Below are 16,951 nucleotides of genomic sequence, written 5' to 3'. Positions count from 1 at the left end.
AAAAACTAAAATCTTTTCCACTAAGATCAGGAACAAGACAAGGTTGTCCACTTTCACCATTTCTATTCAATATAGTTTTGGAAGTTTTACCCACAGTGATCAGACAAGAAAAGGAAACAAAAAATAAATAAAAGGCCTTCAAATTGGAAAGGAGGAAACAAAACTGTCACTGTTTGCAGATGACATGATAGTGTACATGGAAAATCCTATAGACTCTACCCAAAAACTGCTCGAAATAATTAATGAATTTGGCAAAAAAGCGGGTTACAAAGTCCATATCTGGAAATCAAAGGCATTTTTGTATACCAACAATGAATCAGCAGAAGCAGAAATCACGGAAAAAATCCCATTCGATATAGCAAAAAGAAAAATAAAATATCTGGGAATAAACCTAACCAAGAAGGTAAAATACCTGTATGCAGAAAACTACACAGCCCTGAAGAAATAAATCAAGGAAGACACAAACAAATGGAAATATATACCATGTTCACAGATAGGAAGAATTAGCATCATCAAAATGTCCATACTAACTAAAGACATTTACAGATTGAATTCAATACCTATTAAAGTACCAATGACATATTTCACAGACATAGAACAAACACTTCACAAACTTATATGGAACCATAAACAACCCCAAATAGCTGCTGCAATTTTGAGAAACAAGAGCAAAGTTGGAGGGATCACAATACCTAATACCGAACTGTATTACAAAGCTGCTGTAATCAAAACAGCCTGGTACTTGCATAAAAACAGACAAATGGATCAACAAAATATAACAGAGAGCCCAGAAACAAATCCAAGTCTCTACAGTCAATTAATACTTGAGAAAGGGGGCAGCAACATAAAATGGACTGCAGATAGCCTCTTCAACAAAAGGTGTTGGGAGAACTGGACAGCTATGTGCAAAAAAATGAAACTCGAGCACCTACTTACACTATTCACAAAAATAAATTCAAGGTTGATAAAAGATTTAAATATAATCTGTGACACCATTGAAGTCCTAGAGGAGAACATTGGCAGGAAAATCTCGGATATTTTACGCAGCAACAGTTTTACTGATATGTCCCCTAGAGCAAGGGACCTAAAGGAAAGAATAAACAAATGGGATCTCATCAAAATAAAAAGCTTCTGCACAGCTAAAGAAAACAATATTAAAATAAAAAGAGAACCAACTATATGGGAAAACATATTTGCCAATGATACATCAGAGAAGGGTTTAATCTCCAAAATATACAAACTTACACAACTCCACTCTAAGAAGACAACCAACCCAACTAAAAAGTGGGCAAAGGACTTAACAGACATTTCTCCAAGGAGGACATACACAAGATCCAGAGACACATGAAAAGATGCTCAATATCCCTAGCTTTTAGAGAGATGCAAATTAAAACCACAATGAGATACCACTTTACACCAGTCAGAATGGCTATCATAAACAAAGAAACAAACAAGTGTTGGAGAGGTTGTGGAGAAAAGGGGACCCTAGTTCCATGTTGGTGGGATTGCAGACTGGTACAACCATTATGGAAAACAGTATGGAATTTTCTCAGAAAAATAAAAATCGACCTGCCTTTTGACCCAGCAATTCCACTGCTAGGATTATATCCTAAGAACCCTGAAACACCAATCCTAAAAAACCTATGCACCCCAATGTTCATAGCAGCACAGTTTACAATAGCCAAGGGTTGGAATCAAACTAGGTGCCCATCAGTAAATGAATGGGTCCAAAAAACTATGTTACATTTACACAATGGAATTCTATGCAGCAAAAAGAAAGACGGAGCTCCTACCCTTTGCAACAGCATGGATGGAACTGGAAAGCATTATACTGAAGTGAAATAAGCCAGGCAGTAAAAGACAGATACCAGATGATCTCACCTTTAACAGGAACCTAAACAACAAAGCAAACAAGCAAGCAAAATATAACCAAAGACACTGAAATAGAGAACAAGTGGACAGTGACCCGAGGGGACAGGGGAGGGAATTTCAGGGGAAAAGGGGAAGCGTTTACAGGAACAAGTGTGGAGGACACGGGGAGAAGAACTAAGGGGGGGTGGAAATCGGAAGCAGGTGGGGAACACTGGGGGTTGGACTGGGTTGGGAGTAAAAGACAGAAAACTGTACTTGAACAACAATTAAAATAAAATTAAAAAAATGACAAACTCAAAATATCAAGAACTGAATGTAAAAAAATTAAAACAAACTAAGTGAACAGCTAGAACAGGAACAGAATATACATATGGAGACCATTCAGCTAGGAGGGGGAAGGGGAAGAATGGGAGAAAAGATACAGGGAATAAGAAGCATAATTCTATAGGTACAGAATAGATAGGGGAGCTTAAGAAAAGTATAGGCAATGGAGAAGCCAAAGAACTTACATGCACTACCCATGGACATGAACTAAGCAGGGAGACTCCTGGAGGGAAGGAAGAACTGGACAGAGGAGACAAAGGCAGGAAAATTGGGATGACTATAACCATAATCAATGAAATATACTAAAAGTAAAATGAAATGAAATATATCAAACCTAATTATATTCCACATAAATACTATAACCATGCTAAAGAAAAACAGAAGAAAATACAAGACAAAAAACAACTAAGTCAAGTAAACACAATATTAGACTACATACCCTCACCATATACACCCTCAATCATGATGAGTCTGTGGGGTATCAGGGGATATTGCAAATAAATCTGGAACTCTTTGTAGTAGGTTTGTTTATTATGATGGCATGGATAAAGTAATTTTGAAACTCAGATATATTATAATACTGAGAAAATACACCGATATTCTTGGAAACCAGGATTCTTATTGTAAAACAAGGGAAGTTACAAATATGGATTGGAGAATACAAGAATGAACTCTGTTTGTTGAAATGAGAGCTTTGTGAACTCATGATTTTTAAATATGTATATATACATATGAATATATAGGTTTATGTGTATGTGTGTATCCATGTAGGTATTTCCTAGTTCTGTCTACAGAAAAAACAGGAAAATCAGACACCCCAGTAGCACACCTAGCACTGAGATCTTGGCCTCTGATACCACTCCAGGGCTGAGAAAAAATAGGTAGAAGATGAATCTGGAACATCTTGTTATGCTGGAAAGAAGCTGCTCAAAAAATTATGACAGTATGTCACAAAGAGAGAATGTCATGATTATTAGAGTATGCCAGAGCGGTCAGCTTAAAGGGGACTCTACTAGCCAAATCTACAGCAGGTTCAGCAGCACAAAAATAATTAAGCAGAATAATAAATAGCAAACCACAGAAAGAATAGAAATTCGCAAGCCCTTACCAATAATACATAAACGGGAAAGAAGAGAAGGTTCATGCTTGTAGTAGAATGTCAAGGTCAGAGTGGTAAATGGGGATTGAGTGCTAGAGTTGGAAAACTCATCATAAAGATTGGTTTAGGAAAAAATCATCAATGGATGCTAACTCTAGGGGACAATTTGATGAAGAGCAGGTTATTTATAGGATCTTAAGAGTGTGTCCAACAGAATGCTTATTAGTTGCAAGAGGAAAAAATCAGTAATTATACAGTGGAGAAACCAGACAACATCTTAACTCAGTGATCAAATTTAACGTCACTAGTGAGGGACAGATGTACATTGTTTGTCTCCAGATGTGATACCCTAAAAAGGAGAGAACATCACCAACACAGTATTCCAGCCAAGAATGTACATCAATCTAATCACGTGGAAACAACAAACACAAAATGATTAATGTTCTCTTTTTAATAGGGGAAGTTGGGTGGGACTCTTCTTCAAAAAGGGTAATATCATTAAAAAAAAAACAAAGGAAGGCTATGGAAATATTTCAGATTAAAAGAAGCTAGAGATCTGACAAGTAAGTGACCCTAGACTAAATCCTTTCATGGAGGGGGAAAAATGCTTATAATATTGATCTTATAAGGTCAACTAAAAACCTGGAATGTGGATGATAGATTACATAAAAATTCTCTCTCAATGTAATTTTACAAAGTTGTTCATTGTTCTGAGGAAATATATACTAAAGTACTTAGGGGTAAAAGAGCCATGATGTATATAAGCAAATGAGATACAATGTTAACAACAGGTGACTCTGAGTAAAGGATATATGTGTGTTCTTTGCACTGTTTTTGCAAGTATTTTTATATGTGAAATGATCTCCAAATGAAATATACAAATGTGATACCCTTGTATCATCATATCATAACAAACAACTACAATCCAATAGGGAATCTTTCCTGGGCCCTCAAGTCATCCCTCTCTGCTCTTCAAAGAGTGTGGCACAGTTTTAATTTTAACTTTACCTAAAGTTTTACAAACTCCCTATATGTGAAATAGAGATTCAGAATGCAAAATGGAAATGGACATTTTGAGATTCTGGAAAGCTAGATAGAGGCAAAGATACTGCTCAGGGATGCCTTTCTTAACCCCACCCCCAACCTGGATGAGGATGTGGCCTAGCAGAAGTTAAATTCAGTTAGAGTATCAGGAGGGTCCTGGAGATCTGCACGTACTTCCTTAGTTTATTTGTGTTGGTTCTTTATAAATGGCCATATAAACTTCACGAAAAAAAGGACTGAGACATAGCAAAGAAGTTTCTCACATGCCATGAGACCCTGCTTTGCAGTGTCACCACACTAACATCATAAACTCTGTAGGCGAAGGTAAGTTACACCATGATGGGCTTCAGGTGGTCCTGATTTGTATGGCTACCTTATTTCATCCAGGTTTCTAGATCCATGGTTAAGTAATTCAAGAAATGAACCTAACACCACAGGTATGTGTGAAAGGGGTCTCTTTCAACTAACCAATAGTAAATCTGAAGTTACCCACAACGCTGTAACCTAATCATATATGTTGTAACCTCTATGGGGAAGAGATTGTATTAGCACAAAGATGGTCACATAGCATCTAAAGAGCAGAGATCAAAAGGGGAGAACTTTGACAATGATTATCCAATCCTGGCCAAGGGGGTAAAATATCATCTAGTAGACACAAGTATTTTGGCAGCCACAGAAAGATGCCCCACTAAGGAGGACAGGAATAGTTCACCAGGGTTCTCTGTATGATAGATTAAAGAGACTTCAAAACAAACATTGGACAAGTTCTTATTTTTAAAGTAGAGATACTTATAGCTTGTATCTCAAAGGCTTATATGAGAATTGAGTTGATACAGGAAAAAGTGCTTAGAATAGTGCCTGGCAGATGGTAAGTACTCAGTAGGCATCAGTTACTATTATGTAAAATCAAAGATTTCCTTTGGTCCAATTGTACATTCAATTAGTAACATTCTATTAATTCTGGGTTTTGCTGGTTTTGCCTCAATAATACCAGAAGGGAGGTAACTTAGAAGGAAACTCAAGAATTCTAGTCAAGGGTGGGACCAAGATGGCAGAAGAGTGAATAGAAGTTATACTAACCTCCTCCCAAGACCACCTTTTTTAAAAAAATTAATTTATTTTTTAAATTTAGTTATTTTTCAAGTACAGTTTTTTGTCTATTTCTCCCACCCAAGCCCACCCCCCCGTCCCGCGCTCCCAACCTCCCCCCAACCCCCTAGCCCTTGTCCCTGCGCCCCTCACATTTGTTCCCCCAAATCCCTCCCCCCTTCCCCCTTAAATTCCCTTCCCTCTCCCCTCTGGTCACTGTCCACTTGTTCTCTATTTCAGTGTCTTTGTTTTTATTCTGCTTGCTTGTTCATTGTGTTGTTTAGCTTCCTGTTAAAGGTGAGATCATATGGTATTTGTCTTTCAACACCTGGCCTATTTCACTCAGCATAATGCTTTCCAGTTCCATCCATGCTGTTGCAAAGGGTAGGAGCTCCTTCTTTCTCTCTGCTGCATAGAATTCCATTGTGTATATGTACCACAATTTTTGGATCCATTCATTTACTGTTGGGCACCTAGGTTGTTTCCAACTCTTGGCCATTGTAAACTGTGCTGCTATGAACATTGTGGTGCACAGGTTCTTTGAAATTGATGTTTTAGGATTCTTAGGATATAATCCTAGCAGTGGAATTTCTGGGTCAAAAGGCAGGTGGATTTTTATTTTTCTGAGAAAATTCCATACTGTTTTCCATAATGGTTGTACCAGTCTACAATCCCACCAACAGTGAACTAAGGACCCCTTTTCCCCACAACCTCTCCAACATTTGTTGTTTGTTGCTTTATTTATGATAGCCATCCTGACTGGTGTAAAGTGCCAGGACCACCTTTTTTTTAGACTTTATTTATTTATCTTTAGAGGGGAAGGGAAGAAGAGAGGGAGAGAAATATCAACATATGGTTGCCTCTCGTGCATCCCCTGCTGAGAACTGGCCAGCAACCCAGGCATGTGCCCTGACTGGGAATCGAACTGCGATTTTTTGGTCCACAGGCCCGTGCTCAATCCACTGAGCTACACCAGTCAGGGCCCCCAGGGCCAATCTTGAATTACAACTAAATTGTGGAGAAATCATTCGGAATAAACAACTAAACAATAGCAAGACAAAAGCCTTATAACTATAAAAAGACAGAATAAACAGCTTCAACACCACATGACTGGTAGGGAGTGTGGTGGAGACTTGAGAAAGCTGTCTGGGCACCCATAGTGGGCAGCTGAAGGGCCAGAGGGATATTTAAGCAGCCAGGGAGATCCCCCTGAGAAGTGTGGGGTCTAAAACCCAAACTGGGACCCCCAGCCTAGAGCACCAGAGCCTGAAAAGTACACAGATAACATCCAGCTGTGAAAAATGGCAGGGTTGCTCTCTGCCAAAGACAGATGGCTGGAGACACAAAGAGTCGTTTAAAGGGCCAACTCGTAAAATTTCATTTATAGCCACTTACCCTGGACTCTAGCAAAGGCAGGGCAAAGTAGACTACAGATGCTTGAGACTGGGGATGGTAAATTTGGGAGAGAGAACTGAGAGAGCAGCCTCCAGGATCCCAGTACTGCGTCATCCCCCATACTGCAGGAGCCATCTTGCTCAGGCCAACCACCCTCCTCCAAGTGGCAGCAGCCTGAGGGAAAGCAATAGTCCTAACCACAGGAAGGATTCTGCTCCACCCTGTGCTGCTTAAGCCTGACTACTGAGTGCAGAGTAACTAGATTAACAAATGAAGGAGTCAGCCACTGACAGTAGATCCCTGGTAGTCTCGAACAGGCTGCTTAAAGCCAGACAGGGTCACTATCTGACATCACCAGAAGTGGAACTAGATAGAAAAAAACAGTGGTAAATACTAGATGCTTCTGAGATTAAACCCACAATAATATTCTCCATGGCTTGTGATATTTTCTTTCCTGCATTGCTTTTTAACATTTATTTCTTGTCTTTCAAGTTTGTGCACATTAAGTCACTAGATTTTATATTATAATTTACTTCAATTCTCATATTTTGCTCCTCCCTTTGCTCACCCCATTTTACCTTCTTCTTTCCTCTTATTATTTTCATTTCAAGTTTTGTTTTCTCTCTTGGTACTACTTGTTTCCATTTCACACTCTTACTGTTTCTTTCCCATCCACCCTCTCAAACCAATGTTCTTATCAATGGTCATTTCACATTCTTTTTCCCCATTCGTAAAATACCCTTATTCTCTCCCCACCATTAGCTATCTTGGCTCATTGGTTGTGGATAGCATAGCTGTTGTTGCATTTTTTCAACTTTAGATCATCATTACTTTTGTATTTCAAATCTCAAATTTTACTGTTCCCCTCTCCTACTCTTTTTTTCATCTTAAATTTTAATCTTTCCCTATATTAGCCTGCTTTTTTATCTCTCTCTCTTTTTTTCTTTTGTCCCAGCCTTTTTCTTTGTTTCTTTTTTCTTTTTCTTTTCACCTCAAATTTTACTTTTTCCCTGTCTTAGCCTGGTTTTATTCCTCACTCTTAGTATTCCCACTCCCTCTATCATCTCAAAATCTCAAATACATCCTTTTCCTCTAGAAATCTTAAGCTCTTCTTTCTTCCTTTTTCCCTCTTATTCCCATCCCACCTATATTAATTTTAGCTCAATTGTTATTGATAGTGCTGTGGTGGATCTTTTTCTCCAATTTGGTTCCAGTTTATTATTATTTATTTACTTTTTTCCCTTTTTCTTTCTCTCATTTTATTTTGTTTTTTAATTTCATTTTCAACCTAATACAATACACTTCCCTTCTCTTGCTACATTCCACCTTCTCAATTCCATTTTTATTTATGATGTAAATCTTACTTTTTATCTTCATATCACACCAATTCCTACTCATATTAATACTCCATCCTCTACCCTCTCAAAATCATCTTTCAGTAGATAATCTCATATTTGCTCTCCTTTCTTATAATAGTCTTAATCTCTTTATACCCTTGTAATACTGGTTAATTTTCTGTTGATAGTAGAATTGCAAATGGGAGTTAGTTTTGTAGCTGTGGGTTTGGTTCCTGGGCTTTCTGGTTTTGTTCTGGCAGCACCTGCACAACAGCTTACAAGATGTGGTAGGTGGAGTAACCCTCAGTCAGCCAGCAGGAGGGAAGGACCCACCAAAGAATGACCCAACAACAACCCAAATCCAAAAAATTCAAAGAGTCCCACTCCAAGACACATCATAATTAAAACAGCAAAATGGAAAGACAAAAAGAGAAGCTTAAAGGCAGCAAGGGAGAAATAGGAAGCGACATACAAGGGAACTCCAATAAAGCTAGCAGCTGATTTCTCAACAGAAACACTACAAGCCAGAATGGAATGACAAGAAATATTCCAAGTACTGAAAAGCAAAGGCCTGCAACCAAGACTATCCAGCAAAACTCTCATTTAAAATGAAAGGCAAAACAGGAATTTCTCAGACAAAAGAAGGTTGAAAGAATATACCTCCACCAAACTAGCACTGGAAGATATGATAAAGGGACTGCTTTAAGAAATAGAAGAAAAAGAGTGAGAGAGGGAGAAAAGAACAAAGGGAAAAATGTCAATGAATAAGTACCTATCAATAATAATCTTAAATGTAAATGGATTAAATGCTCCAATCAAAAGACATAGGGTAGCTGAATGGATAAGAAAACATGACCTGCATATTTGCTGTCTATAAGAGACCCACATCAGAACAAAAGACCTACAGAGACTGAAAGTGAAGGGTTGGATAAAAATATTCCAACCAAACCAACAGGAAAAAAAGTCATTAGCAATATTTCTACCAGACAAAATAGACATTTTAAAAAAGGCCATAAAAAGAGACCCAGAAGGACACTTCATAATACTCAAGGGAAGAATCCATCAAGAAGACATAAATATTAGAAATGTATATATACCCAACATATGAGCACCCAAATATATAAGAGAAATCTTGGATGACTTCAAGAAAGATATAAAGAGCAGCACATATATAGCAGGGAATTTTAACACACCACTTTCAATAATGGATAGATCTTCCAAAAAAAGAATCAATGAAGATATTGTGGCACTGAATGACACATTAGATCTAATGGACTTAACTGATATATATAGAACATTTCACCTCAAGGAACAATACACATATTCTTTTCAAATGCACATGGAACATGTTCAAAGATAGGCCACATGAGAGGATACTAAACAAGCCTCAAAAAATTCAAGAAAATTTTAAAAAAAGATAGAAACTGTACTTGAACAACAATTAAAATAAATAAATTTAAAATAAAAATTTCAAGAAAATTTAAATCATGTCAAGTATTTTCTCAAATCACAAGGGCTTGAAACTAGAAACCGACCTCAAGGAAAAAAACTGGAAAACAGTAAAATTCATGGAGAGTGAATAACATGTTATTAAACAATGAATGGGTTAACAATGAGATCAAGGAAAAAATCAAAAAGTTTCTGGAAAAAAATGAAAATGAACACATACCAGCCCCAAACCTATGGGACACAGCAAAGGCAGTCCTGAGAGGGAAGTTCATAGCAAAAGAGGCCTACCTAAAAAGCAGAAAAATTTCAAATAAACATTCTAACCCTACATCTCAAAGAACTGAAGGAACAATCATAAACAAAGCCCAGAATGAATAGAAGGAAATAATCAAGAGAAGAGCAGAATTAAATGACATAGATACTAAAAAGACAATCCAAAGGATTAATAAATCCAGGAGCTGATTCTTTGAAAAGATGAACAAAATTGACAAGTTTTTAACAAGATTCATCAATAAAAAAGAGAGATGATCCAAGTAAATAAAATCAGATATAAAAGAGGAAAAATTACAACTAATACCACAGAAATACGAAGAACTGTAAGAAATTACTGTGAGCAACTACATGTCAAGAAATTTGAAAACCTGGGTGAACTGGACAAATTTCTAGGAACATATAATCTTCCAAAACTGAATGAAGAAGCAGAAAGCCTGAACAGACAAATAATAGCTACTGAAATTGAAGCAGGAATCAAAAAACTCCCAGTACATAAAAGCCCTGGGCCACAGAGTTTCACAGAAGAATCTGACAAAACATTTAAGGAACAGCAAACCGCTATCCTTGTCAAACTCTTCCAAAAAATGCAAGAAGAGATAAGGCTCCCAAACTCTTTTTATGAGGTCAGCATCATCCTAATCCCAAAAGTGGATAAAGACACAACAAAGAAAGAAAACTACAGGCCGATGTTGCTGATGTACATAGATGTGAAAACCCTCAACAAAATATTGTCAATCTATATCCAGCCATACATAAAAAAGATCATACACTGTGATCAAGAGGGATTCATCCCAGGAATGCAAGGACCATACAATATTCCCAAAACAATAAATGTAATATATCACACAAACAAAGGAACAAAAACCATATAAACATAACAATAGATTCTGTAAAACCATTTGATAAAATACAGAACCCATTTAAGATAAAAAACACTCAGCAAAGTAGCAGTACACAGAGCATACCTCAACATAATAAAGCCCATATATGAGAGACCTAGAGCCAACATCATACTCAATGGACAAAAAAATAAAAGCTTTCCCACTAAGATCAAGAACAAGACAAGGGTGTCCACTTTCACCATTTTTTCTTAATTTTTATAAGATTTTATTTATTTTTAGAGAGAGAAAGAGAGGAAGAGAAACATCAATGTGTGATTGCCTCTTGCATGTTCCCTATAACTGGCCTGCAACCCAGGCATGTGCCCTAGACTGGGATTCAAACCAGTAACCCTTTGATTTGTAGGCCAGCACTCAATCTACTGAGCCACACCAGCCACAGCCACTTTACCACTTCTATTCAAAATAATATTGGAAGTCCTATCCATAGGAATCAGATAAGGAAAAGAAATAAAAGGCATCCAAATTGGAAAGGATGAAGTAAAACTGTCATTGTTTGCAGATGACATGACAGTGTACATAGAAAACCCTGTAGACTCCACCAAAAAAACTACTGGACCTACTACGTGAATTTGGCAAAACAGTGAGATACAAGGCACTTTTGTACACCAATAGTAAAATATCAGAAACAGAAATTAGGGGGGAAATCCCATTTACTATAGCAAGAAGAAAAAATATAAGTACCTAGGAATAAAGCTAGCCAAGGAAATAAAAGACCTGTTCTCAGAAAACTACACAACTCTGAAGAAATAAATTAAGGAAGACATAAATGGAAGCATATACTGTATTCATAGATTGGAATAATTAACATCATAATGCCCATACTACTCAAAGCAATTTGTAGATTCAACACAATCACTATTAAAATACCAATGACATATTTCACAGATACAGAAATTTCAAAAATTTATGTGGAACTATAAACATCCCCGAATAGCCTCAGCAATTTTGAGATAGAAGAAAAAGTAGGAGGGATCTCAATATCTGATATCAAGCTATGTTATAAGGCCACTATAATCAAAACAGTTTGGCAGTGGCATAAGAACAGATACATAGATCAATGGAATAAAATAGAGAGCCCAGAAATAAACCCATGTCTCTATGGTCAATTAATATTTGATAAAGAGGGCAGAAGCATAAAAAGGACCAAAAACAGCCTCTTCAACAAATGGTGTTGGAAGATCTGGACAGGTACATGCATAAAAATGAAAGTTGAGCCTGGCTGGTGTAGCTCAGTGGATTGAGTATGGGCCTGTGAAGCAAAGGGTCGCTGGTTTGATTCCCAGTCAGGGCACATGCCTGGGTTGCAGGCCAGGTCCCCAGTGGGGGACAAACAAGAGGCAACCACACATTGATATTTCTATTCCTCTCTTTCTCCTTTCTGTCTCCTCTCTCTAAAAATAAATAAAATATTAAAAAAATAAATAAATAAAACTGAGTTGTGATGATCATCACACAACTCTATAAATTTAAAAAAAAAGAAAGTTGATCACCAACTTACACATACACAAAAATAAAATCCAGATGGATAAAAGACTTAATATAAGTTGCAACACCATAAAAGTCCTAGAGGAAAACTTAAGCAGGAAAATTTCAGATATTTGACACAGCAATATTTTCACTGATATGTCCCCTAGAGCTAGGGATATAAAGGAAAAAATAACAAATGGGACCACCTCAAAATAAAAAGCTCTGCACAACTAAAGAAAACAGCAATAAAATGAAAGGGAAATCAACTGTATGGGAAAACATAGTTGCCAATGATACATCAACAAGAGTTTGATCTTCAAAATATGTAAAGAATTCACAGGACTCCATACCAGCAAGACAAAAATCCAACTAAATAATGGGCAGAGGACCTGAACAGATACTTCTCCAAGGAAAACATACAAAGGACCAAGAGACATATGAAAGGATACTCAACATCACTAGCCATCAGAGATGCAAATTGAAACCACAATGAGACACCACTTCATACCAGTCAGAATGGCCACCATAAACAAATCAACAAATAACAAGTGCTGGCAAGGATGTAGAGAAAGGGGAACCCTAGTACAATGTTTGGTAGGAATGCAGACTGGTACAGCCACTGTGGAAAACAGTATGGAATTTCCTCAAAAAACTAAAAATGGAACTGCCCTTTGACCTGGCAATTCCACTGTTGGACTTATACCCTATGAACCCTGAAACACCAATTTAAAAGAACCTATGCACCCCAAATGCTCATAACAGCACAATTTACAAAAGCCAAGTGCTAGAAGCAACCTAAGTGCCCATCAGTAAATGAGTGGATCAAAAATCTATGGTACATTTATACAATGGAATACTACCCAGCAGAAAGAAAGAAGGAACTACCACCCTTCACAACAGCATAGATGGAACTGGAGAGCATTATGCTAAGTGAAATAAGCCAGGCAGTGTTGTGAACAGCTCTGCCTGGTTTCAGGAATTTTAACCCTAACCAACACCTCCCCCCACCGTGGCTAAGAATGAGTGAGTGACCTCCAGAATGCAACACACAGGAGACAAGGCTTGTTTCTGGTAGCAAATGCTACCTCAGTTTCCTCTCCCTGCCCCCAAAGCATGGTCGGAAGTCCATGACGGGTTAGTCTCCTCACAGCAGGGAACAACCTAAGCCAGACTCAACCACTTGGGAGGCCATCATGGAAGGACTTGAGGGGGGAGGGGGGTTCAACAAAGAGTAAATAATAGACCAGTGCCCTCCAGCTCTGCTTGCCTCCAGCTCTGCGAGATAACCCAAGTCCCCATGTACTCTGGGAGAAGCGCTTCCTGGCTCTAATCCCCTTAAGCCTGAAGACCTGATGGGGAGGGGTGCAGCTCCTTGCCTTGCCAGAGAGTGTCTGGGGTAAAATCTGGCATCACAAAGAATTCCTGAGAAACCTGTGAAATCTGCTCTGCTGAGTGTTTTCATTCATATGATAAGGGTCTGAAAGAAAATGAGCATGTCTCCTAAAGTTTCTGCAAAACTTTCCTGATAGGCACTGACTCAGACTAAGCCCTCATATTTCTTTGAAATGTTATCTACTGTTTGATCCTTGCTGCCCTGCATTCCTATGTATTACAACCCAATAAAAGTCCTTGGAGGAGGGGGCTCAATGCCTTTTTCCCTGAGAAACTGGCCACCTCTCCTCCCGAAGCAGATCATGTCATGTCTTGTCTACTTTCATCCATGGCAGATGGGGGGACTTGCGGGAAAAGTCGCCCCCACAAGGCAGTGAAAGACAAATACCATATGATCTCACCTTTAAGTAGAATGTAATCAACAATAGAAACAAGCAAACAAAATAGAACCAGAGACATGGAAATAAAGAACAAATTGACAGTGACCAGAGGGGAGGGAGGAGGGAGATAATGAGGGAAAGAAGGGGAAGGGTTAAGTCAAGGAACATGTATAAGGGACCCATGGACAAGGACAACAGGGGCCATAGGGAGGACTGAATGTGGGAGGGAGGTGGGCAGGGCAAGGAAGAGTAATGGGGGGAAAAACAGGGATAACTGTATTTGAACCACAATGAGAAAAAAACACTCCCCCCGAAAAAAGGAATTCTAGTTAGAACTGAGTTTCTAGATCTCCACAGTTGAAGACCAGATCATGGATCTATGGTGTTCCTTGATTCCAAATATCAGGGCACATTTTTTATTGTCACTATGACTGGGATGCTACTGGAACTTAATGCCTGGGGTCCAGGAATGCTGGCTAAGCTCAGTCCTATGCAACAGAAAAAAAATGTCCTCTCCCAAATCTTCGTAGTGCTTGAGTTGATAAACACTGCCTAGACTATAACAAATCCACCAGTATTTACCTTCAAGTCCTAGGCAACCCCTTGACCCACCTCTGGACTTTGTCTAAATGTAAGATCCCATCGTTTTCATTTATCTACAATATCTATTTCATATCTAATAACCACTCTACCTGTTGCTTCCACAGAGCTTCACCAATTAACCCAAATACATGTGCCAGAAGAATAGCCCTTGCAATTTCTGAAATTGAGTCATTGATCCCAATAAAAATCACCTCTCAACATTCCAGAAAGGGTCAGAGTTTGGTAAACTGAAAAGGACTCTCAAGGAAGAGTTTGTCTAAACCTTACACAACAATCACAGCAGAGGATTGGACTACTATACTCACATTGGTGAGATCTTCCAAAGCGGATCTCTTTTTGAGAGGTCCCTGAGGTGAAGATGAAGATATCTTTGCTTGGTATTTCTCCCCTCTCTAAAAAAGTAAAAGAGGTAAATGAGTATACCCAATTGTGAACAGACTTTTTCAGGGACTTTGCGTCATCTTTGGGGCTCAGGGAGTAACTCCGGAATCTCCCAGCAACTGTGGATGCATATAATAAACCCCAATAAACTACAAGAAGAGGAAATTTTGACATTCACTGCTGCTTAGAGAATCCCTGAAGGAGGTAATTATTGATGATGGGGACTAGGCTGTGAAGAGACAAGATGACATTCAGTGTAACTCTTACAATGAGCAAAATAGCTTGATAAAGTTAATTTTCCCTCTTACTTCTCTCATATTTATTGGTATACTATCCAATATTAACCATATATACTTTTAAACCAATTGTATACTTTTAAAATATGATTTCTGAATATTTACAGTTTATATAGACTTTTTATATAAATAGTGTTAACTGTAAGTACACTGATAATTTTTTATCTTGTTCACAGTAAATAATCCTAGTGCAAATAATTAGTAAAAAATTAAAATATTATTTTCTCACAAATTAGCTAAGAAATAAACTACCAATCTGTTATCCAATATCTACTTAATATTACTGGTAGAAATAATCAGCCTTAAATAAAATTCACAGGTGAAATTGAACTCAATAAAAATTTATATTTACATACAATGGGTGAAAGACAGTCTCTTCAATAAATGGTGCTGGGAAAGTTGGACAGGTACATGCAAAAAAATGCAACTAGGCAACTAACTTATGCGATACACAATTAACTAAAGTTGGATAAAAGACTTAAATATAAGTTGCAAAACCATAAAGATCCTAGAAGAAAACATAGGCAGCAAAATCTCAGACATCTGCCAGAGCAATATTTTTGCTAACATGTCTCCTAGGGCAAGGGAAACACAGGAAAAAGTAAACAAATGGGACTACATCAAACTAAAAAGTTTCTGCACAGCAAAAGAAAGCACCAACAAAACGAAAAGGAAACCCACTGTATGGAAAAATATATTTGCAAATGATACATCTGATAAGGGGTTAATCTCCAAAATATATAAAGAACTTATACAACTCATCACCCAGGAGATAAACAGTCCAATATCCAATTAAAAAATGGGCACAGTACCTAAATAGACACTTCTCCAAAGAGGACATACAGATGGCCAATAGACATACAAAAAAAGGCTCAATATCACTAATCATCAGAGAAATGCAAATTAGAACTACAATGAGGTATCACCTCACTCCTGCCAGAATAGCTACTGTCAATAAATCAATAAACACCAAGTGCTGACAAGGAGTTGGAGAGAAAGGAACTCTTCTGCACTATAGGTGGGATTGCAGACTGGTGCAGCCACTATAGAAAACAGTATGGAATTTCCTCAAAAAATTAAAAATGGAAATATCCATGTACCACACTTGTGGAAATATATCCTAAGGATCCTAAAACACCAAATCAAAAGAATATGTGTACCCCTATGTTCATTGCAGCATCATTTACAATAGCCAAGATATGGAAACAGCCCAAGTGCCCACCAGTAGATGAGTGGATAAAAATCCTGTGGTATGTTTACACATGGAATACTATGGGGCTGTAAAAAAGAAAGAAATCTTACCCTTTTCCACAGCATGGATGGACCCGGAGATTATTATGATAAGTGAAATAAGCCAGTGAGAAAAAGACAGCCATATGATCTCACTAATATGTGAAATCTAATGAACAAAATGAACAAACAAAACAAAACCAGAGGCATGGATACATGGAACAGACTGACAAATGTCAGAGGGGGTGGGGGGATTGGATAAAAGGAGGTGAAAGTATTAGCTAAAGAATGTATATGCACAGCCTATGGATACAAACAATAGTGTGGTAAAGGCCGGGGAAGGGGAGGTAGGGGTTGGGTGGAGGGGGGCAAAAGGTGCGGAAATGGGGGACATCTGTAATAGTGTTGGCAATCAAAT

General features: G+C 37.9%; 1 protein-coding gene across 6 annotated transcripts in view; it reads right to left on the bottom strand.

Moving 5' to 3' along the window:
- Positions 1-16,951, bottom strand: part of CCNB3 (cyclin B3) — an 80,153-nt gene that overhangs the window by 48,238 nt on the left and 14,964 nt on the right. For all 6 annotated transcript variants that reach the window (XM_053670654.1, XM_053670658.1, XM_053670659.1 and 3 more), the window contains exon 3: positions 14,932-15,018. In XM_053670654.1, the coding sequence (XP_053526629.1) occupies positions 14,932-15,018 (87 nt within the window). The remainder of the gene's footprint in view (positions 1-14,931; positions 15,019-16,951) is intronic.

The sequence above is a fragment of the Artibeus jamaicensis genome, unplaced genomic scaffold (assembly GCF_021234435.1).
Source record: "Artibeus jamaicensis isolate MK-2021 breed Jamaican fruit bat unplaced genomic scaffold, CSHL_Jam_final contig_60, whole genome shotgun sequence".
In the NCBI taxonomy this organism is placed as follows: domain Eukaryota; kingdom Metazoa; phylum Chordata; class Mammalia; order Chiroptera; family Phyllostomidae; genus Artibeus; species Artibeus jamaicensis.
This window is presented reverse-complemented; position numbering and strand designations above follow the sequence as displayed.